This window comes from Channa argus, chromosome 5 (genome assembly GCF_033026475.1).
Source record: "Channa argus isolate prfri chromosome 5, Channa argus male v1.0, whole genome shotgun sequence".
Taxonomy (NCBI): Eukaryota; Metazoa; Chordata; class Actinopteri; order Anabantiformes; family Channidae; genus Channa; species Channa argus.
Window position 1 is genome coordinate 26489853 of NC_090201.1, and position 17235 is coordinate 26507087.

A 17235-nucleotide genomic window follows, 5' to 3' on the forward strand; every position below is an offset into this window, starting at 1 on the left:
GTGGTCTGGATGTGAAGAAACACCTTCGTACTGCAGCTGTGAGAGCGTGACCGATCCCTAAAATGTGAAGAATTGAAGGATGACTCTTCAACTTGTGACATATTTAGCTCTAGTTAAGGGATTAGACTCGACGCCTGCCTCATATTTAAAACCATGTTTGTGCTTCTAGCTTGAAAACTTTTTATTTTTTTTATTTCCATCATCAGGGGTTTAGATGATGTCATCCAAAGGAGGTCTGAGCCACAGGTCACACAACACTGCAGCCGAGATGACATCATCTGAACTCAAACACCCGCCTGGATGATGTCACCTAGAGGCGTTTTCCAGCTAGAAGCATAGAAGTGTAATAATATAGGGCAAGCAGAAAAACATTTTATGGCATTCATCCACATTTATTTTCCAAAATAAAACAAGCAAGTTGAAAATGAGGGAAGTTGAACTCATTTAACAGCAGCTGATATAACTGCAATCCTTTGTGCACATTCATTTCACTCGTGTAACTAATGGGCTGCACCAGTAATGTTTTAAATGACTTTACCATAAAGGCCAAGAGTACACAATCTATTACGACTGTGTTATCACCTGGAGATGAACAAGTCTTTTTGTGTTAAGTGTCTCCCCACCTAAAAGTAATTAGTTAGTTAAAATGAGCAAGATTTGTTTAAAACGTGAAAAAAGGAGCTGGCACAATGAGGAAAAAGCCACCGGTGAAAAACTGAAACATTTTACCACTGAGATTTGACAAAGAAAAGGTGATTTTCTGCTGCTGAGGTCTGAGCAGGGCTGTAGATGCTAACATGAAACGATAGGTGAATGCAGAAGGTGTGGAGACACACACACACACATCAGCAGTGCCAGTAGCCAGCAGGCTTTTGAACATCTGTCATACCTGCCTGCTCCAATCCCATCACACACACACACACACTCAAAGTAGCCTGTGAATGGTTGTGACAGCTCAACACAGCGGCACTAGCCTAGAAACACATGTTCCTTTGGACTATGCTGTATACACACACACACACACACACACACACAACATGATGACCACCACCTCTGTTCTACTTCACATCAACCATCTGTCTTCATTTCACCCTGTTTGTCCCTCCTCTATCACTCCCCCGTCCGCCACTATTTTGTCTCCTCCTGTCCAGGTTTATCATCTTATTTTCTGTCTTTCATCCCCCTCGTCTCCTCTCTGAGCATGTTTTTTTTTTTTTTGCCTTCTTTATTCTGGACATGAACAGCTAGTATACACACACATATCACACACTGTGATTTGAGACTCTTCAATATGAAGTTTTGTCTGAGCAAAATAAAAGTTTGCAGTGTGCGTGCGTGTGTGAATGTGTGTGTGTGTGCACACAAGCGTTATGTTTTCAGCCAGAAAAGTGCTCATGAAAGCAAAGCAGGGGGGCTTCAGGTGGGCATGGCAGGGGGTCTGAGATTGTCTTTTTCTGTGTCTGTCTGTGCACTGACGACAAGACAAAGACAGACTTGCTCATCATTTGTGTGCGCATATTTATCACATCTGTAATGTGGCTGTGGTTCAGCTTTACGGCAGCATTATTATAATCATGCAATATGGCCGGATGACGTGTGTGTGAGGGGGGAAAGAAATGTCCAAAAAATGTTATGGAGCAAAGTTACAGCATGTTATAAATGGAACACGCTAAATTATGGGAAATATTTCAAATCTATGCGTCTGATGTAGATGTGTGTAAAAATGTGTGTGATTAGTTTTAGCCGTCATTTGACATCAGATCCCTCAAACCCACATCATATTCATTTAAAATCCGCTCAACCCCTGTGTTGGACTTTTTGCTTTAACTAAATGAATATTGTTTTAATGGTTTTTATTGACTGATTTTAACTCACACCAACAACTAGCTTTGCAATGAATGAACATAACGAATTATACAATTGCTCCTTTCAATGTATGTGTGCGAACTGGCTTTGGCACCAAAATCCACAGACACGCAAAGTCCACTTCAAGCTCGGGACCAAGTGGTGCTGCTGCAAATACAATATTTGATTGACTTTGACATTTCTGAGTGAATTTGACACCGGACATTCATTCCCGTTCAAACCATTACACCAGCGGGCGACGGCCTGTAATCCACAGGCTTTTCTTACCAACAATAACAAGCAGCAAAGAATTGGCTTATTAAGAGACCTGCTGATTCCTGCAGACTAAAACTTCCAGGATGTGTTTACAGCAACACACCAAGAGAAACACAACCACACTCATGCACAAAAACAATATATGTGATGCATCAGGCGCATGTTTAAATATAACTTCAACAACAAGCACATGGAAACTACATTATATTCAAAGATATTGACATCTCTTCTCATTACTGGCCCTGCGTCTCGACTCATCTCACTAAAATTGTATGTATTACTAATAAAAACAAGCTTCATGCAGAAAGGAAGGGACAAATATAGGATGATGGCAAGAATTTGAGGAAATAAATACAGAAAAAAACATAATATTGCTAGAAAACAAAGCGTGAAACAACCAGGTGGCAAAGGGACAGAAAGAAGTGGGAGACTGAGAGGTAGGGACAAAACTAGCACAATGACAGCAAAAAGGGACAACGGAGACAACTGACAGGAGCAGTGTTGAGGCCACCTGCTGCACACACGCACACACACACACACACACAGGGGTTGTCAGAGATCTGACGCACTGTCACTCCATCCAATGAACTCCCACTTGTTGTGTCCTTACACCCCCACTGGGATCTTCATTTTCAGCCGTGATTGCTCCTACGTACCTAACCTCCCCCACCTCCTCTTTCCCCATTAAGCCTCACACTCCATCTCCCCTTCATCTCTGCAGCACCTCCTTATAAACCCAATTATCATTATCATCTTTGATTTGCCCTTCTGTTCCCAACAAGAAGAAATTGGAGAAATCTTTGCTTCTTTTTCCCTTTAGTGCTGGTAGTCCACTGATCCGCCTCCTCGCTACTCGTTCTCCAAAGCAAAGCTCCGGCACCTAACCTTAACCATACTCAAACCAGATCCCAACAATACCTTACTGTGATCACAAAATCTGAATATTCTTTTTGACATGTGGGCGGAGTGCAGGTTCACAGTGTGAGGAAAATGACAAGGCCCTGTATGGCTAATGTGTTCCACAAGAGCATCCTCAAAAACAGAAGATGAAAAAGAACCAAATACCCATCAATGTTCATTTTTAAGAAAGGTGAATAAAGGAAACAACAGCAAACCTGAGAGGTGGAGTTACAGAAAAGAAAAAACAAAAACAAAAACCAAAAACAAAAAATAAATAACAGACGCATGACTCACCTGCACATTTCGTCCTGGTAACCAGCGGCGGCCCCGGTGGCCCCGTTCCTCCCTCCCCAGGTCTGGAAAGCAGGACCTTGATCTCGTACTCAACATCTGGGTCCAAATGCCAAAGCTTATAGGTGGGAGAATCAACCACATGGGTTTCAGCCCAGTTCCCTGAAGTGGTGCGGTACTCCACCTCTTTGAGGATAATTGGCCCATCGCCGATGATGCTGTTAGCGTTTGGTTTGATCCACAGGTAGGTGGCACCAACGGCGAGTAGCTCAGGTGGAGCTATGGGGGTGGGTGGAGCTGTGAAATAAGAGAAGAACAAATTTGAGTAATTAGCAGTTGGTGTGTAAAATCAGAGAACAAATCCAGTTAGACATGTCCCAGTCGAATGAGGTTTTGTTGCAGTGGATAACAGAAAAACAAACCATTCAAATATATATTTTTACTGTAACTGTGGCCAAACATGACACAGTACTGAACTTCTGTTTCACCAAACACTTTATCAAAGTCCAACCACTATCACACCATTTATCAGTTCTTCTCAGCCAATAATTATGGTGCTCAACTATTGATACTAATAAGTGCAACATTTTTAGGTGTAGCAACCCAAACCACGAGGTTACGTTTTAGCATAGCTATCACTTGCTTGGGTGTAGGCACAGAAAAGACAACGGTAGGTTTAGAAAAAGGTCAAAACACTAAAGCACAAATATTAATTAAGTGGGAAACAAACACTCCCACCTCCCAGTCTTTAGTTTTGATGCCCAGTCCTGCTCCTATTAGACTTGTAGGAGGTAGAAGACCCCCTGTTAAACCCTAAGTAAGGACCGATAATACGGACAATGACCCATTGAGTGGTGTGATGTCAAAATGATGTTTGAAGCAACACTGACTCTGCCATCGCAGCCACAGTTGAGTTGTTTCAGTGTGATGCACACGTCCATTGAAATGAGACTTTATCATGGCAAACACTTGCCACTAAAAAGCTTCAAAGGAGGCATTTTGGAGTGAATTGTCTACCTGTAGCACCAATCCATCACACTGTTGACACGTTGCTGACAGCTACTTTGCCACTAGACTTTCAGATTATGCTACTTTAAAATAATGGCCTCTGTCAAGCCTAAAAGCATTGGATGTTTTATTACCCCTTTCTGATATTTTCCTCCTCCTACTTTCTTAAATAAGACTGAAGCTTCTTCTGAAAATGAGATATCCAACATCTATGAATAGTGAGACCGCCTTGAAATTGCAAAAAAAAAAAAAAAAACTAAAACAAAAAAAAGAAGGATCTGAAATGTACAAAAAATGTTGCCAAAAGGACAAAACACTAGACCCTCTGTACTGTATGATGAAGTAATACACATTTCCTAGGGCGCAAACGTGAGGTTTTATAAAAACAACTGCACTGATCTAAGTATAAAGCTATGAATGTCATATCAAACTGTATATTCTGTAAACTGTGATTCACATAATGGAAGAAATATTTAAAATATTCAGTAAGTCTGTTTAATTTTTTAATAAAAAAAGTGTCAAGCTAAGGCTTCAGTTTTGGAAACCCACAACTAATGCAGGCTAGGCATTGTACCCCTGTAGCACTGATTACAATTCTTCAGCAAGAATCCTTTTCATCAGCATGAACAGAGCAACTATTATAAAACTATACAACTATTAAGATGGGCAGCTCCTTCATCGCTGAAGGCTCTAGGATCAGCACCTTGGACAGCAGCCGTGACACAGTTCTGACCAGTAATATGTAAAAGATCTGGCCAAGCGGCACCGGAAACATACAGGATGTTAAAAAGTGTTGGCTGAGTTTTGGGCCACCTGTTAACACCCTGACATATTACTCGAGATTAGTTCAGTTTTGCGTTCTATAGCGTTGCCGTAGAAATAAACCAGTACATGGGAAACTGCATATTCCCATTGAACATTATCAAGGTCCAAGATGCTACAAGTTGCTATATAATCCCTAAATCAACACGTGGAATCTTGCTGCATGTCACCTGTCCCCTTCACGCTCTCTCTTGGTTTTACGTCTCTACTATCAGACATCCAATAAAAAAAGGTTGTGTACATGCTCTGCTCTTCAAACGCGCTATTGAGACGCACACAGGTAAAAAGATATGAAGTTCCATGCATTCAACCATTTGTCTAATTGTCCAGCCCATTCACAGTGGCCGCTGATGTCCAACACCCAGTAAATGAGTGACATTCTCACTTATCGCTCATTGATCCTCATTGCGTTCATAGATTCCATGAATTGCTTAACTCGGGGTGCGATGATGCCAAGAATATCGTGCAACCAAAAACAATCCGCACCACTGTGCACAAGGTTTAGGAAATGTACTCCTCACTCTTTACAGTAAGCTGTTCAAACAACCGCATCTGAGAGAGTCATTCTGCGATTGGAAGTCTGGGGTCTCTTAGTATTAATCTTTTTTCTCCCCCCTCTGTGGCAGGTGCTTTGTCAGTTGACAGCTATGTTAAGCTAGCTAAGAATAATGGCCCCACTCTTCCAGCTGTCTAAAAGCAAAGTCCTGATCTCAATCTGCAAGTTTTTTTTTTTTTTTTTACTTTCCTCAAGGCCTCATTAGAATATGTATGGTGGCTGCGGGACCGATGAATCAACTGTCAGTCACTGCACAACCATCCATCTTAACTTAACTATACAGCGGCTGTGAGTGTGTGTGTCTATGTCTGTGAGTGCATTTGTAAGTGGAGTAGAGTTTAAAAAAGAAAAACTCCGAGATGTGGGTGCATCACACGCATTTTAAAGCATTGTGTGTCCCAGTCAGAATAAACAGTATTGTATTTACATCGCTCAACTCTGTTCTTGTGGAAAACTAATAATGGTTTCTTTCAAAAAAAAAAAGAAAGCCGAATACGGAGAACAATAAAATAAATCAAGTTAAACAGACGCCAATATTGTCAAAAGCATCACTCATACTTAAAAGTGCGGTTTCTTTGATTGTGTCTCGCATTTTTCAAATGATATCATCTCCGCCTCGATGAAAGAATGCTTTTCCTGTTTCTTTTTTTTTAAGGGTGATTCACTGAAAGGAGCTAAAATTTTCTCATCCTGTTGCAATTTTCTTCACTTGTCTAGAAGAAGGCTAGATTTAATGAACATGAAGACGTGGTTCACATGTAGATGTGCGTTTAAAAAAAAAAAAAAAAAGACACATGCAAAAATCCTAAACACAGTAGCATCGTTTTCCGAACTGCTTCACTGTAATGTACATAAGCTAAACACAAACGCAGACACTTTTCTTTAAGTCTAACAAACTCTTCATTAACATCATTTACATTCAACAACTTCTCCTGATGTTACTCCACAGGATGAAAGAGGAAGATCATTCAATCACTGCCTGCCTCCGTCTGTTTCCTCCCACCACCCCTGCGTGCCTCCCTCTACCAGCTCGTTTACAGCAGAGAGTTCCAGAACCCATCCAGCGACACACAACCTGGCAATTGTCAGCGGGTAGCACACACACACACACACACAAATAGAAAAAAAAAAAAGAAGACAGATAGAAAATGGATACATAGTAGCTATATGTAGCCCAGAAATACACATCCAGCTACAACACACATAATCATAAACACATTTTCACACACATACATATGCGTGTAGATGTGACAAACACAAACACATGTGCCCCCTCACATGGAGACAGAAGCACAGACACACTCTGGTTGCTAATCAACTACAGTTGGCCTTCATACAGTGATGCTAATGAAGTGTGAAAAGATAAAGGACGGAAGAAGAAAGGAGGATATTTAGGAGTAAAGGGTTGACAGGAACCAAGGACGGAGGAAGAAAGATTTCCAGAAGATGAAGAGGGCCCACGGCCTCGGACTGTTTATCTGAGGTTTTTTCCAGAACTTGCAAGTGACAAGTTTCTCTAAAGCAGAAAAAAATCTCTTTGTGTATCGAGACAGAAACAATCACAGACGCACCTGCACCGCACGTCACCTGCCCCCACCCCCAAAGAGATGCACATGGTTGATGTGTATCTCTTTGAAGTCATTTTTGTTGTTTTTTTAATTAGAGCTCTTTTTAACTAAAAACATAAAAAAATAAATAAAAAAACAGCTCTGGTCCAGGGCCCCCCTGACTTCTCAAGCCCCTGGCTTTGTGCCTTGTAGGCCCATTTAGCAGCCCACCCGTGATTAAAAAAAAAGCATTTTTAAAGAGGTACATTCTACCTCACATTTATCTTCCAGGTGATGGTAAATTATAAACACAATTAGGTGCTTTTGTGCCACATGATAAAACATGGAGAAAATCCCAGACTTCAAATGTTAAGCGAGTGAGTATCTGTAGGTTGCATATAAATACAAAGAGAAAATGATGTCTGATGCCTCTTGCAGTCAGCGTCCTGCAAGACGACGTTTATTCTCTGCAGAAGCCACACTGACGCTGTAATAACGACAAGCAGTGCTCATGGAGTTTGGAAATGGGATACAGTAGGAGCAGAGCATGGGCCAATAAAGACGTGTGTGTGTGTGTGCGTGTGTGTGTGTGTGTGTATACACTGCATGTGTGTTTGCAGCAGCCCTGGCCCCATAAAAGGTTTTATCTTGCACATCCTGGGGCTTTGTTGTGGGACAACACAGACGCACACTCAAAAGTGACCTGTGTTACGATACCCTGAAGATACCAAGTATATGTTTACTACACTGTATTATAATCCCAGCATGATGTTTGAAGAAAGGCCAGTGTGTTTGTGAGTGTATGTGTGAGTCAGGAGGGTAAACAAAACGAGGGTTTGCAGATTTTGAAAGATATTCCTATGCAACAATGCAATTTAAAAATGTAAAAGGGAAAAATAAAACTTGCTGTGCTCACCAGCTCCAGCAGCTACAGCAGACTAGAAACATCTAAAGGAAACGTGTATTTTCACGCTTTGTTGTCTGATTACTCCAGAGGATGCTTCATAGTGAATGTGGCTGTACAACATGCAGGACTGTCACACCACAGACCTGCATTTGACTCCCGAGTCCTGTGCGTGGGGAGATTTAGGCAAAAAAAAAAAAAAGCACTTTGGTTAAAGTTAGAGAAAGATTTTCGGCCTGGTTTAAAAGTTAAAACGCTGCATGTGAAGTAACAGAGTGTGCACTTAAAGTGCAGTGTGTGCACGTTTAGACCAGTGCAGCACGGACGGCAGTAAGTGTGAGGTCAGCTCTTCCACTGTCTGCTGGTTATGCTGCACCACAGCAGCAGCTGATCCACCTGCCACTGCTGTGCAGCTTTGTCATCATCTCGCGTGAGGCCAGAAACGCACGTGTCGTCTGGAACCTTTAGGAGTTTGACGGTTGTTTGCGTAGAGCAGAGGGGAGAGGACAGTGCGCAGGATGTGTGTTCCTCTCCTGCTGTGTCCTGTGGGTCATTGTGCAGTGCATTCTGGGTGTCTTCAGGTGAGTGTAGGGGGGTTGACAGGGTGTGGGGGTGGTGACTGTTGAGCTAGTGCAGGTGAGGGATGTGGAATGTGTATCTCAAACCTGAAGTACAATTTATTCACACTGTCAGATCTTTGTTCTCCTCAGCAGATGGAGAAGGCCTCCTGTGATTTATAATGTCCTGCCAGCCTCTTCACAAAAACAGTTTTTCAACCTTTCTTGACCAACTTGATCTCCCTCGCCTGCCTGTACAGGTGTCTATTCCTGCTCTAACAAGCTGCCTCTTTGGTCTGGTGAAGCTGGCTGGGATTTGCTGTAAACCCCGGCTTGTTGTCCTCACAATAACGGCTGTGTGATGTCACAGTGTCGGGCAGTTCATCCAGGTTTTTAGGTTTTTAGGCTTTGAAATTACTCAGAGCAGGTCTGCAGCTGCTGCATCTCCTCACAGTTTTAACTACAAGCTTCACAGATTTAAGTTTTGGCTCGTAGGTCAGTAAGATGTTGTATAAGATCTGATATTTTGAAGAAATGTGTTCAGTGTCAACATTTTTGGGACTCAGCATTCACATAACTGCCAACATACTGACATTATGTTAAGGTGAAACAATCTGGTTGCAATTAATTTACTGCATTTGTGTTGGGGGGTTTAGATGTACAGAAACAATTAAAAGGAGACAGAGTTGGACTTGAGCTCATTTTACATTTTTTTTTATTTTTATTTTTTTTACAAGGCCTTTGCGCTGCATAAAAATTCATTACCAGGAAAAAGGGAAGTGTGCATGAAAATATAGTTTATGATGTACAGTATTTAGTAAGCCGTGGAATGGCCTAGCGGCAGCAGCAGGCTTGCAGCAACACCCCACTAATTCAGACCTGTGTACCGTCAGTCCAGGAAATAAACATTTGACCAGCAACTCTTTTTCCTCCTCCCTTTTTTCGACCAGTCAGTGTGGACAAACTCTAACCAACATTAGCACACGTTTGCAGCGCTCTGTTACGGTTGTTTAAGGGATCCTTCAACTCTTCACCAGCCTCATAAATATCCAACACACTGTGCTCTCTTCTGCCATCAGGATCCACAAGGTCGCTCCCTAACGTATCGCTTCTCTTTGAGTGATGCGAGTCAGAAAAATAATCACAACCTGTGCACAGGACGTCACATACATGTGCTGCTGCAAAATGCACAACAGTTGCGGTAAAAGCGCAGCAAGCGCAGACACTGAAGTTCCGCCACTGTGTTTTGAGAGTTAAACTGTGCGAAACTGAACCCTGTTTGGGGTAAATGATATCATCTGGAACCAGTTACAGGAATCCTCTCAGAAAATGAAAGTATACAGAGACAGTAAAATTACAGAGGTCAATCAAGAAAGTGCATAAAGTAGAAAGAGAGGAGAGTCAGAGTGACTGCTATCAGGTTTTTTCCAAATGGTTCTCACTTCATTTCCCTGCCTGCTTCTCCTGACGGGAGCACACACACACACACACACACACACACACACAATAACAGTTCTACATTAAGAGAGAGGAGGTAACAAGGTAAAGAGAAAGAGAAATGTAGGAGTGAAGATTGAGCAACAATAGTAGTTTTGTTGATAATCAGCTCCTCTCTGCTGCAGTTCGTAACCTGCCACTGTGTGTCGGTGTGTGTTTCTGTTTACGTGGGAGAAATATCCAAATGTAATATCCGACCTTTTCCGAGCTCTGATGTGTTCTGTGAAAAAGAAAGATTCAAAGAGGTGTGTGTGTGTGTGTGAAGACAGAGGCCTCAGTCCACCAGAGGGGAGAGAAAAGATATCGCCTGGGTGGCGGAAAAAATGGAAAAATCAGATTCGCTGAAAATGACAATCGCTCTACTACAATCTGTTTTTCTGCCATTAATGATAAAAAAAAAAAGGGAAGAAAAGACAGAAGGTTCCTTATTTTCCATTTTCCCCTTAACCACAAACCTTCTCTCCTGCATTTTATCATTACATGCAGAATGGAAGCATTTAAACCTGGTTAACTCTTCTTTTGACGCCAAAAGCAATGACTCAGTATATTAAGTGAAAACGTTTTGTAGATGATGGGATGTGCACGGGGGGGGTGGATGGTACAACAACGCACAGGAATATTCCACAGGAGACGAGGGTTCGACTGTAGCGCTCCTGTAATGTCCAATAGTGATGCCAAAGGGTCCCTGTGGTTTTAATGTGATACGTCTAAGGACGTGAAAAAGGACCAACTTGACGCCTTGGGAAGCTTCTGTGGGATGAGAACGTGTGGGAAAAAACAAGCTCAGTATTCTTAGTCTGTACATAGTAACCTATAGTTAGAGTGCTGCATCTCGACTGGACGTCTCGAGCTTAGCAAAGGTGGCAAACACAACAGCTCTGAATCCAAAGAATAGTCGATATTTCCTGAGTTAGTTGCTGCAGAGCGTTGTTTGGCGTTTAGCTCGTCGCCCAAGTTTCACAATGAATTAAAAGTAATTCACATTTTTGAAGGCAGTTTTAGTTTCTGATTCTGTTTGGGAAAACTTTGACTGGCACACAGGAAGATCATTATGGACGAGCTTTGCTGAATGGAAATCGAAAAGTTGCCGGTTCAGTCCCCTGATGCAGTAGAGTCGCTGGGACAATAACAGCAGATTTTCAAAAATCACTTAATTTGCGGGTGAACCAAGAAAGAGAATGTAATCAAAATGTTAGTAACACTCTCCACTTTTACACATCGACTTCAGTACGTGTTTCCGAATTGCTGCTGTTTAATCAGGGTTTACAATTTTTCTCTCTTCCTCCAAATAATTTGTGTTGCTTCTCTTCGGCACTCTGTCTTTTCAGAAACATATTTTGCAGCTCCTTAGACCGAGCAGCTCATCTGACACAGATAAGACAGATAGGAACATGCTCTCACATGCTGACCCACAGAGATAAGCATGATATTATCAGTGCAGCTCATCAAATGTGAGTGACGGACACCAGGTGCTGCACGTTCGAGTTAAGCTAATTCCTCTTGGATGGATGGCAATTTTAAATTGTTGCCCAAAACTTCTGCTTTGGAGAAATGAAAGTAGCCCGTGTTTGAAGTGATGTAATTTCATCAGCGATTGGTGCTGCTCCATCAATGGAGCTGTTGGGCTTTTGGTGCATGACGACAATAACCAGGCATCATATGATTAGAAAATGCAGTTGCTGATGTTGGTGTGCTCATGTCTGGGTGAAGCCACGGTCCAACAAACCATCATCTGACACATCCCATTTGTGGAGGAAAAGATTTCTGTTTGTTGGTACGTTTCCGACATCATCCTGGGACCTGGGAATCAGCCTCCACATGCTGCGAACGGACAACATTCCTGTCTTACCCTTGTGATTGCAGTGTCTCTGAGGGGAGAAGCTCCGGCTCACCTGTCGACTGAGTGTATATAAAAGCGACCCGCTGACAGCCCTGGCTATGTTCTCTACATCTCTGCATGCTCAGCTTCCGACTCTTAGCAGGTCCATCACACCAGCAGCAATAGTCCGAGCCTCCTGCTGTGAGTGGTGTCCCCTCTGACGTACGTCCTCTTCCGTCACACTTCCCTAATTCCTAATCTAACTGAATTACTCTTTTGTTATTTCCTTGTGTGCAGTCTCTCACTGGTATTTACCAGCTCACAACTGCTACTGACTTTTATATAAACACATTTCTCCAAGTCCTGGGGATTGAGGGCTTCAGTATGCTGTGTGTGTCTGTGTGTGTGTGTGTGTGTATACACCTGTGAATAACACTTCTACTCCCTCAGGCATGTTACTATAATGAATTCAGCACTCGCGCACACACACACACACACACACACACACACACACAGCATGGGAACGTTCTCTTCTGGTCACAAAGAATGCTTTAATCAAAAGACTCACAGCACATTGACACAGCCTCCATCTATCACAAAGGACAGACAAGAAAGAAAAATAGAAAGAACTAACCAATGGACGAAAGAAAATAAAGGAAAAGAAGGGAAGAAAGAAAAAAGAAAAGAGACTGAAATGGACAGACTCGATAAATTCAAAGGAAAGACAGAAGAAAGAAAAACAGAACGACAAGGAAAAATAAGGAAAGAAAGGAAGAAGATGAGGCGACGGGCAAACACAGTGTGTTCCACACCCAAGGGAGGAAGCAAGTATCATGCCAAATAAGATTTGATTCCCCACTACTCACAGTAAATTCACTGAGGCAGACACCTGCTACTTCTCTCTCTCTCTCTCTCTCTCACACACACACACACACACACACACACACTCTAAGAGATGCTGTTACATAAAAAACATGTAAACATGTGAGAACTGGAGGTTTTTTCACATTGTTAAACACAAGCACACACATTTAATCCCCCCCCCTCCCCCCTCAGCGGTCTGAGTCTTCTGCACAGAAATATTGCCCTCAATCCCATGAGCCCCTGCTTTCTCACACAAACTCTTCAAAAACAACAGAAGAAGAGTGGTTCTAGCTCTGACTTGACAAAATGTGATGCTGGCTAACACTCCAAGTATCAGCATCAGTAGCTGCTCTCTGCCCCGTGTGCTTCTATTATTCCTGCTGCCTCCCTGCTGTCACTAAAGAACTGACAGCCAATAATCATACGGTTTGTAGTTACACATTCTGCCGGAAAACGGAGGTGAAATCAAGTGTGAGTTCATGTAAAATGGATTCAAAAGTATTATTCGACAATAGTAATATGAATCAACAAATCCAAACATAATGGGTGTGATTTATATAGAAAGAAAATTTACCTTATTCCAAATATGTTCGTGTAAATAATCGTGATTTTAAATTGTTGAGGAAAAACATTACATAAGGGTCACTTGTATGACCAGTGTTGTTTAAACTGCAAATGAATTTCTGGCAGAAAACATCTGGACAGCGAGCTGAATGTCATCGAAAGTGGTTTCATGTTAATACATATTAACTGGCTGTTCAAATTTAAAGAGTGAATAGAATCAGTTGCAATTTTCTATAAAGTTACATTTAAAAAGTTATGTGCATGTATTCTGCATTTGCTTATTATTTGCTGTAATATCTGCTGCATGTGGGGAGAAATATGTCTGTAGAAGTCAAAGTTTCATTTTAATAAAGCAGCAGTTATAAAGAGGGCGGTGGGGTTTATGAATAATGAACATGTGTTTGAATATAAGGACTTAAAAACAGACCTATGGACAGAATTTGACTTATGCAGAGTTTGTTCTACATGTGAAATCGTTGTCAAACTACAGCAAAAATAGAAAAACACATCACGTAGAACTATTGTGTTGTCTTTCTTAAATGTCAGACCAGAAAGATTATGTTTTTAACTTCTTAAGTGTCGACAGAGAGATGAACGTTATGAACGGTCTCATCTTTCCACGGACTTTGATTAAAAGCTTATTTCCAAATCTGCGCGCTTGTGTCACATATCTGTATCCAAGGCGTCTTCTATCTGCTCGCCGACTGTAAGCTGCTGAGGATGAAACAGCCGTCCAGGCGGGTGTGGAAGCAAATGAAGAATATGTCCACACGAACACCGGCATGAGTTCAACCAGACGTGGGCACCTGTCTGCTCTGACTTGTGTTTTCTGCTGTTGTCATTGCAGAGATGTTCCCGCTTCCTGTTGGCTTCCTTCTCTGCTGTGTTCTCCCTACTTTCTATTTTCCATAACCTCCCATGTTGTACGGTTGTGCACCGTCTGCTCATCCCATCACTTTCTCACCGTCCTCTCCTGCTCCCTCGTCTTTGGTTTCAACTTTTCACCTCCTCATCGCATCCCGTCTCCTCTGCTCCCCTCGTCTCCAGTCCTGCTCACCGTACTAGTTCATGCATTACTTATGTTTCTCGTCAGAAATTCTGTGTGAAGTGTCCACGCTCTCCCAGACACACACACCTGCGTGCACACACACACACACGCCAGAGCAATGGGCATGGCATACCAACGGCATGGCGAACTCCCCCCCCCCCCCCAACAACACACACATATCCCCTAAGGCGAGCCCTGAAGACCTGGTTAAAGAAGCAGAGGTTGTGTACGCAGTATATCTGTATGATACACACACACACACACACACACACTAATATAAGCAGATAAATAAAAAATGAAAAAATTACTTTCATGTAAAACACAAAATGAAATTTTACAACTTTCCTCTGAATCTATCGTGAGTTTTTTCCTTGTCTTTGAATGTGCATATTTCCTAATTGTGTCACTGTTTTTTCTTCAAGGCTACACACATGAACTGAATCTCGGTTTAGGGGCCGTGTACCTGAAAGGCTGAATTTGTATTCTATCATTGCTAAGGTGCACGACACATCATCATAAAATGTGCACATCTGACCCCAGGCATCAAAGGCTCCAATGACTGTGTCCTTCACGGCACAAATCAAGCCCAAGATTCACTGTTTGCCAGTTATGAAAAGATCATTTGGCAGAATTTGGGCCTGAAGAGAACAACAATACAAATATTAAAGCAAACCACGAGGCCTCAAAGACTCAGGTGTTAAAATACATTAACTTATGAGATGTTGGGGATGTGTAGTAGCTAGCTAGCATTCAGCAGGAAACCAAAAAGGTAGAAGGCCCCCAATTTCGATTTTTTTCCAGACCATCAGGTTGAATTCTATGCATGGCCATGCAAATGTGGCCACCGTGACATTTGTTTTGTTTTCCTGTCTTTTTGTGGTTAATTTTTGTGCCCAAGTCAGTCACAATTATTAACCACTTTTAAAATACTCATGAACTATCGAGATCTTCGCCTTTAGCACAGCAGAGTTTGCATCGGCTTTTGTCATCGTCAGTTATCTTAAAACAGCTCTAAACCACAGGCATTTATCCATCTACTGCGACGGTTAAAGTGGTATCGGAGTAGTTTCCCCAAGTATCATTCCGAGTATGAGTACGAGTACACAAAGGCAGGATCAGGCCTGATGCCAGATGCTGGTATCAGCATTGCGACATCGCCAGTTAAAACGAACAGCGAACACAGCAGAACAGATCATCAGCACTTTTCTCGACTCCCTATAACAAACATGTTCTACCCATAAGGTCTCCGACACCTTGAAAGACCTTTCCCACGCTGGCGACAGCCTCTTCACCCTCGTAGGGAAGCATCTGGCTGCAGACACCTAAGCACCAAGACCTCTTCCTCCAGGCTGTGCAGAAGCTTCTTCCCCACAAGCTGTGAGGATCGTGGACAGCTTGAGCACCAAATCTAAAGCCTGTTCTGTCACACTTCCACCTGCATGTCAAGTTTACTAGAAGAGAAGTAAGTACACAAGTTGATGCTGCTTGATGTAGGAGTCGTTAAGGCTGTGTGGCATTTGGATTTTTTTTCAACATTTGCACATTTTTGCATTCCTCCACAGGTGCGTTGCAGTGCCGTCTATAAGAAACAGCGTATCACTTCCCTCAGGGAAACACACTGTATAATGATGACAGTCACAATGAGCCCCAACTTATGCTGCAACCGCCAGCAGCTCAGATAAGTGTGAATTTTCTGCAAACGTCTGACACATCGTGTGTGTTGCCTTTTCAAACGTTTGACATCTCATTTTGGGATAAAACCCCCTCACTTGGACGTCAAACATTTTTATAAACCAACGGTGGTGCTGTGTTCACACCCAGTGGGAGTTCAGAGCGTTAGTGGGCTTCAACAGATCTGACTCGTAGGGCTAAGCTGTCCACTCCACTATTGATTTCCTTATCAGGTAAAAACACACACACACACACACGGAGGCTGTGCTGCGTGAATGCTTGGTCTAATTGTCAGACAACAATCAGCTTTATGGCCACCCAGGAAGATTTAGAAAGAGGCAGACATGTTCCTGGTGATCACACACACACACACACTCTGCATGATGTCCACAGGGCACTGGCTGACAGTGACTCCCCTGGATCTCTGCTACGCCCCACTGAGTTTTATCTCTGACAGACAGAAGACACACACACAAAGCGATGTCCACATGCCCATACACATCAAAACACACACACACTCAAATGCAGCTACACATCCTAAATACAGCCTGCACTCATACCCCTGAGACACAGACATGTCAGAAATGCAGGCTGTTCCCTCTTTGACACAAGCATAACACACACACACAAACACACACACACGCACGCACAACCAGGAGTGCGGTTGAGACCTTGTTGCCCTTGGGCTTTAACTGCATCTGTTCGACAAGAGCCATACAAATGAGAAACGCACAGGAGCAGAGAAAAACATCTGCGTGTGCGAAGGTTTTTCAGCGGTTGTGTGGAGAAATTTGAGTTTGTCATCATGAGGCCATTTGGACCAGTGCTCACTGTGAGACAGGCCTGGATTGGGGTCAGGGGTTAGAATGCGGTTGGGGTACAAACTGGTAATGGGACAATGAAGGATGTCCTTTATTGTCCCATCAATCTGGACAACGTGTGCATGACTTATTACACAGGACACTTCACCACATTTAGACTTTGTTAAACTAAAAAGTTATTTTTTCAACTTCTTTCACAAAAAGCTTTTAGTTCCCTCTATTTACCATGTTTTTCTAACTCTGCA

General features: G+C 42.6%; 1 protein-coding gene across 13 annotated transcripts in view; it reads right to left on the minus strand.

Moving 5' to 3' along the window:
* ptprt (protein tyrosine phosphatase receptor type T) overlaps positions 1-17235 on the minus strand; it is a 284214-nt gene that overhangs the window by 183017 nt on the left and 83962 nt on the right. For all 13 annotated transcript variants that reach the window (XM_067505363.1, XM_067505361.1, XM_067505367.1 and 10 more), the window contains exon 8: positions 3316-3609. In XM_067505363.1, the coding sequence (XP_067361464.1) occupies positions 3316-3609 (294 nt within the window). The remainder of the gene's footprint in view (positions 1-3315; positions 3610-17235) is intronic.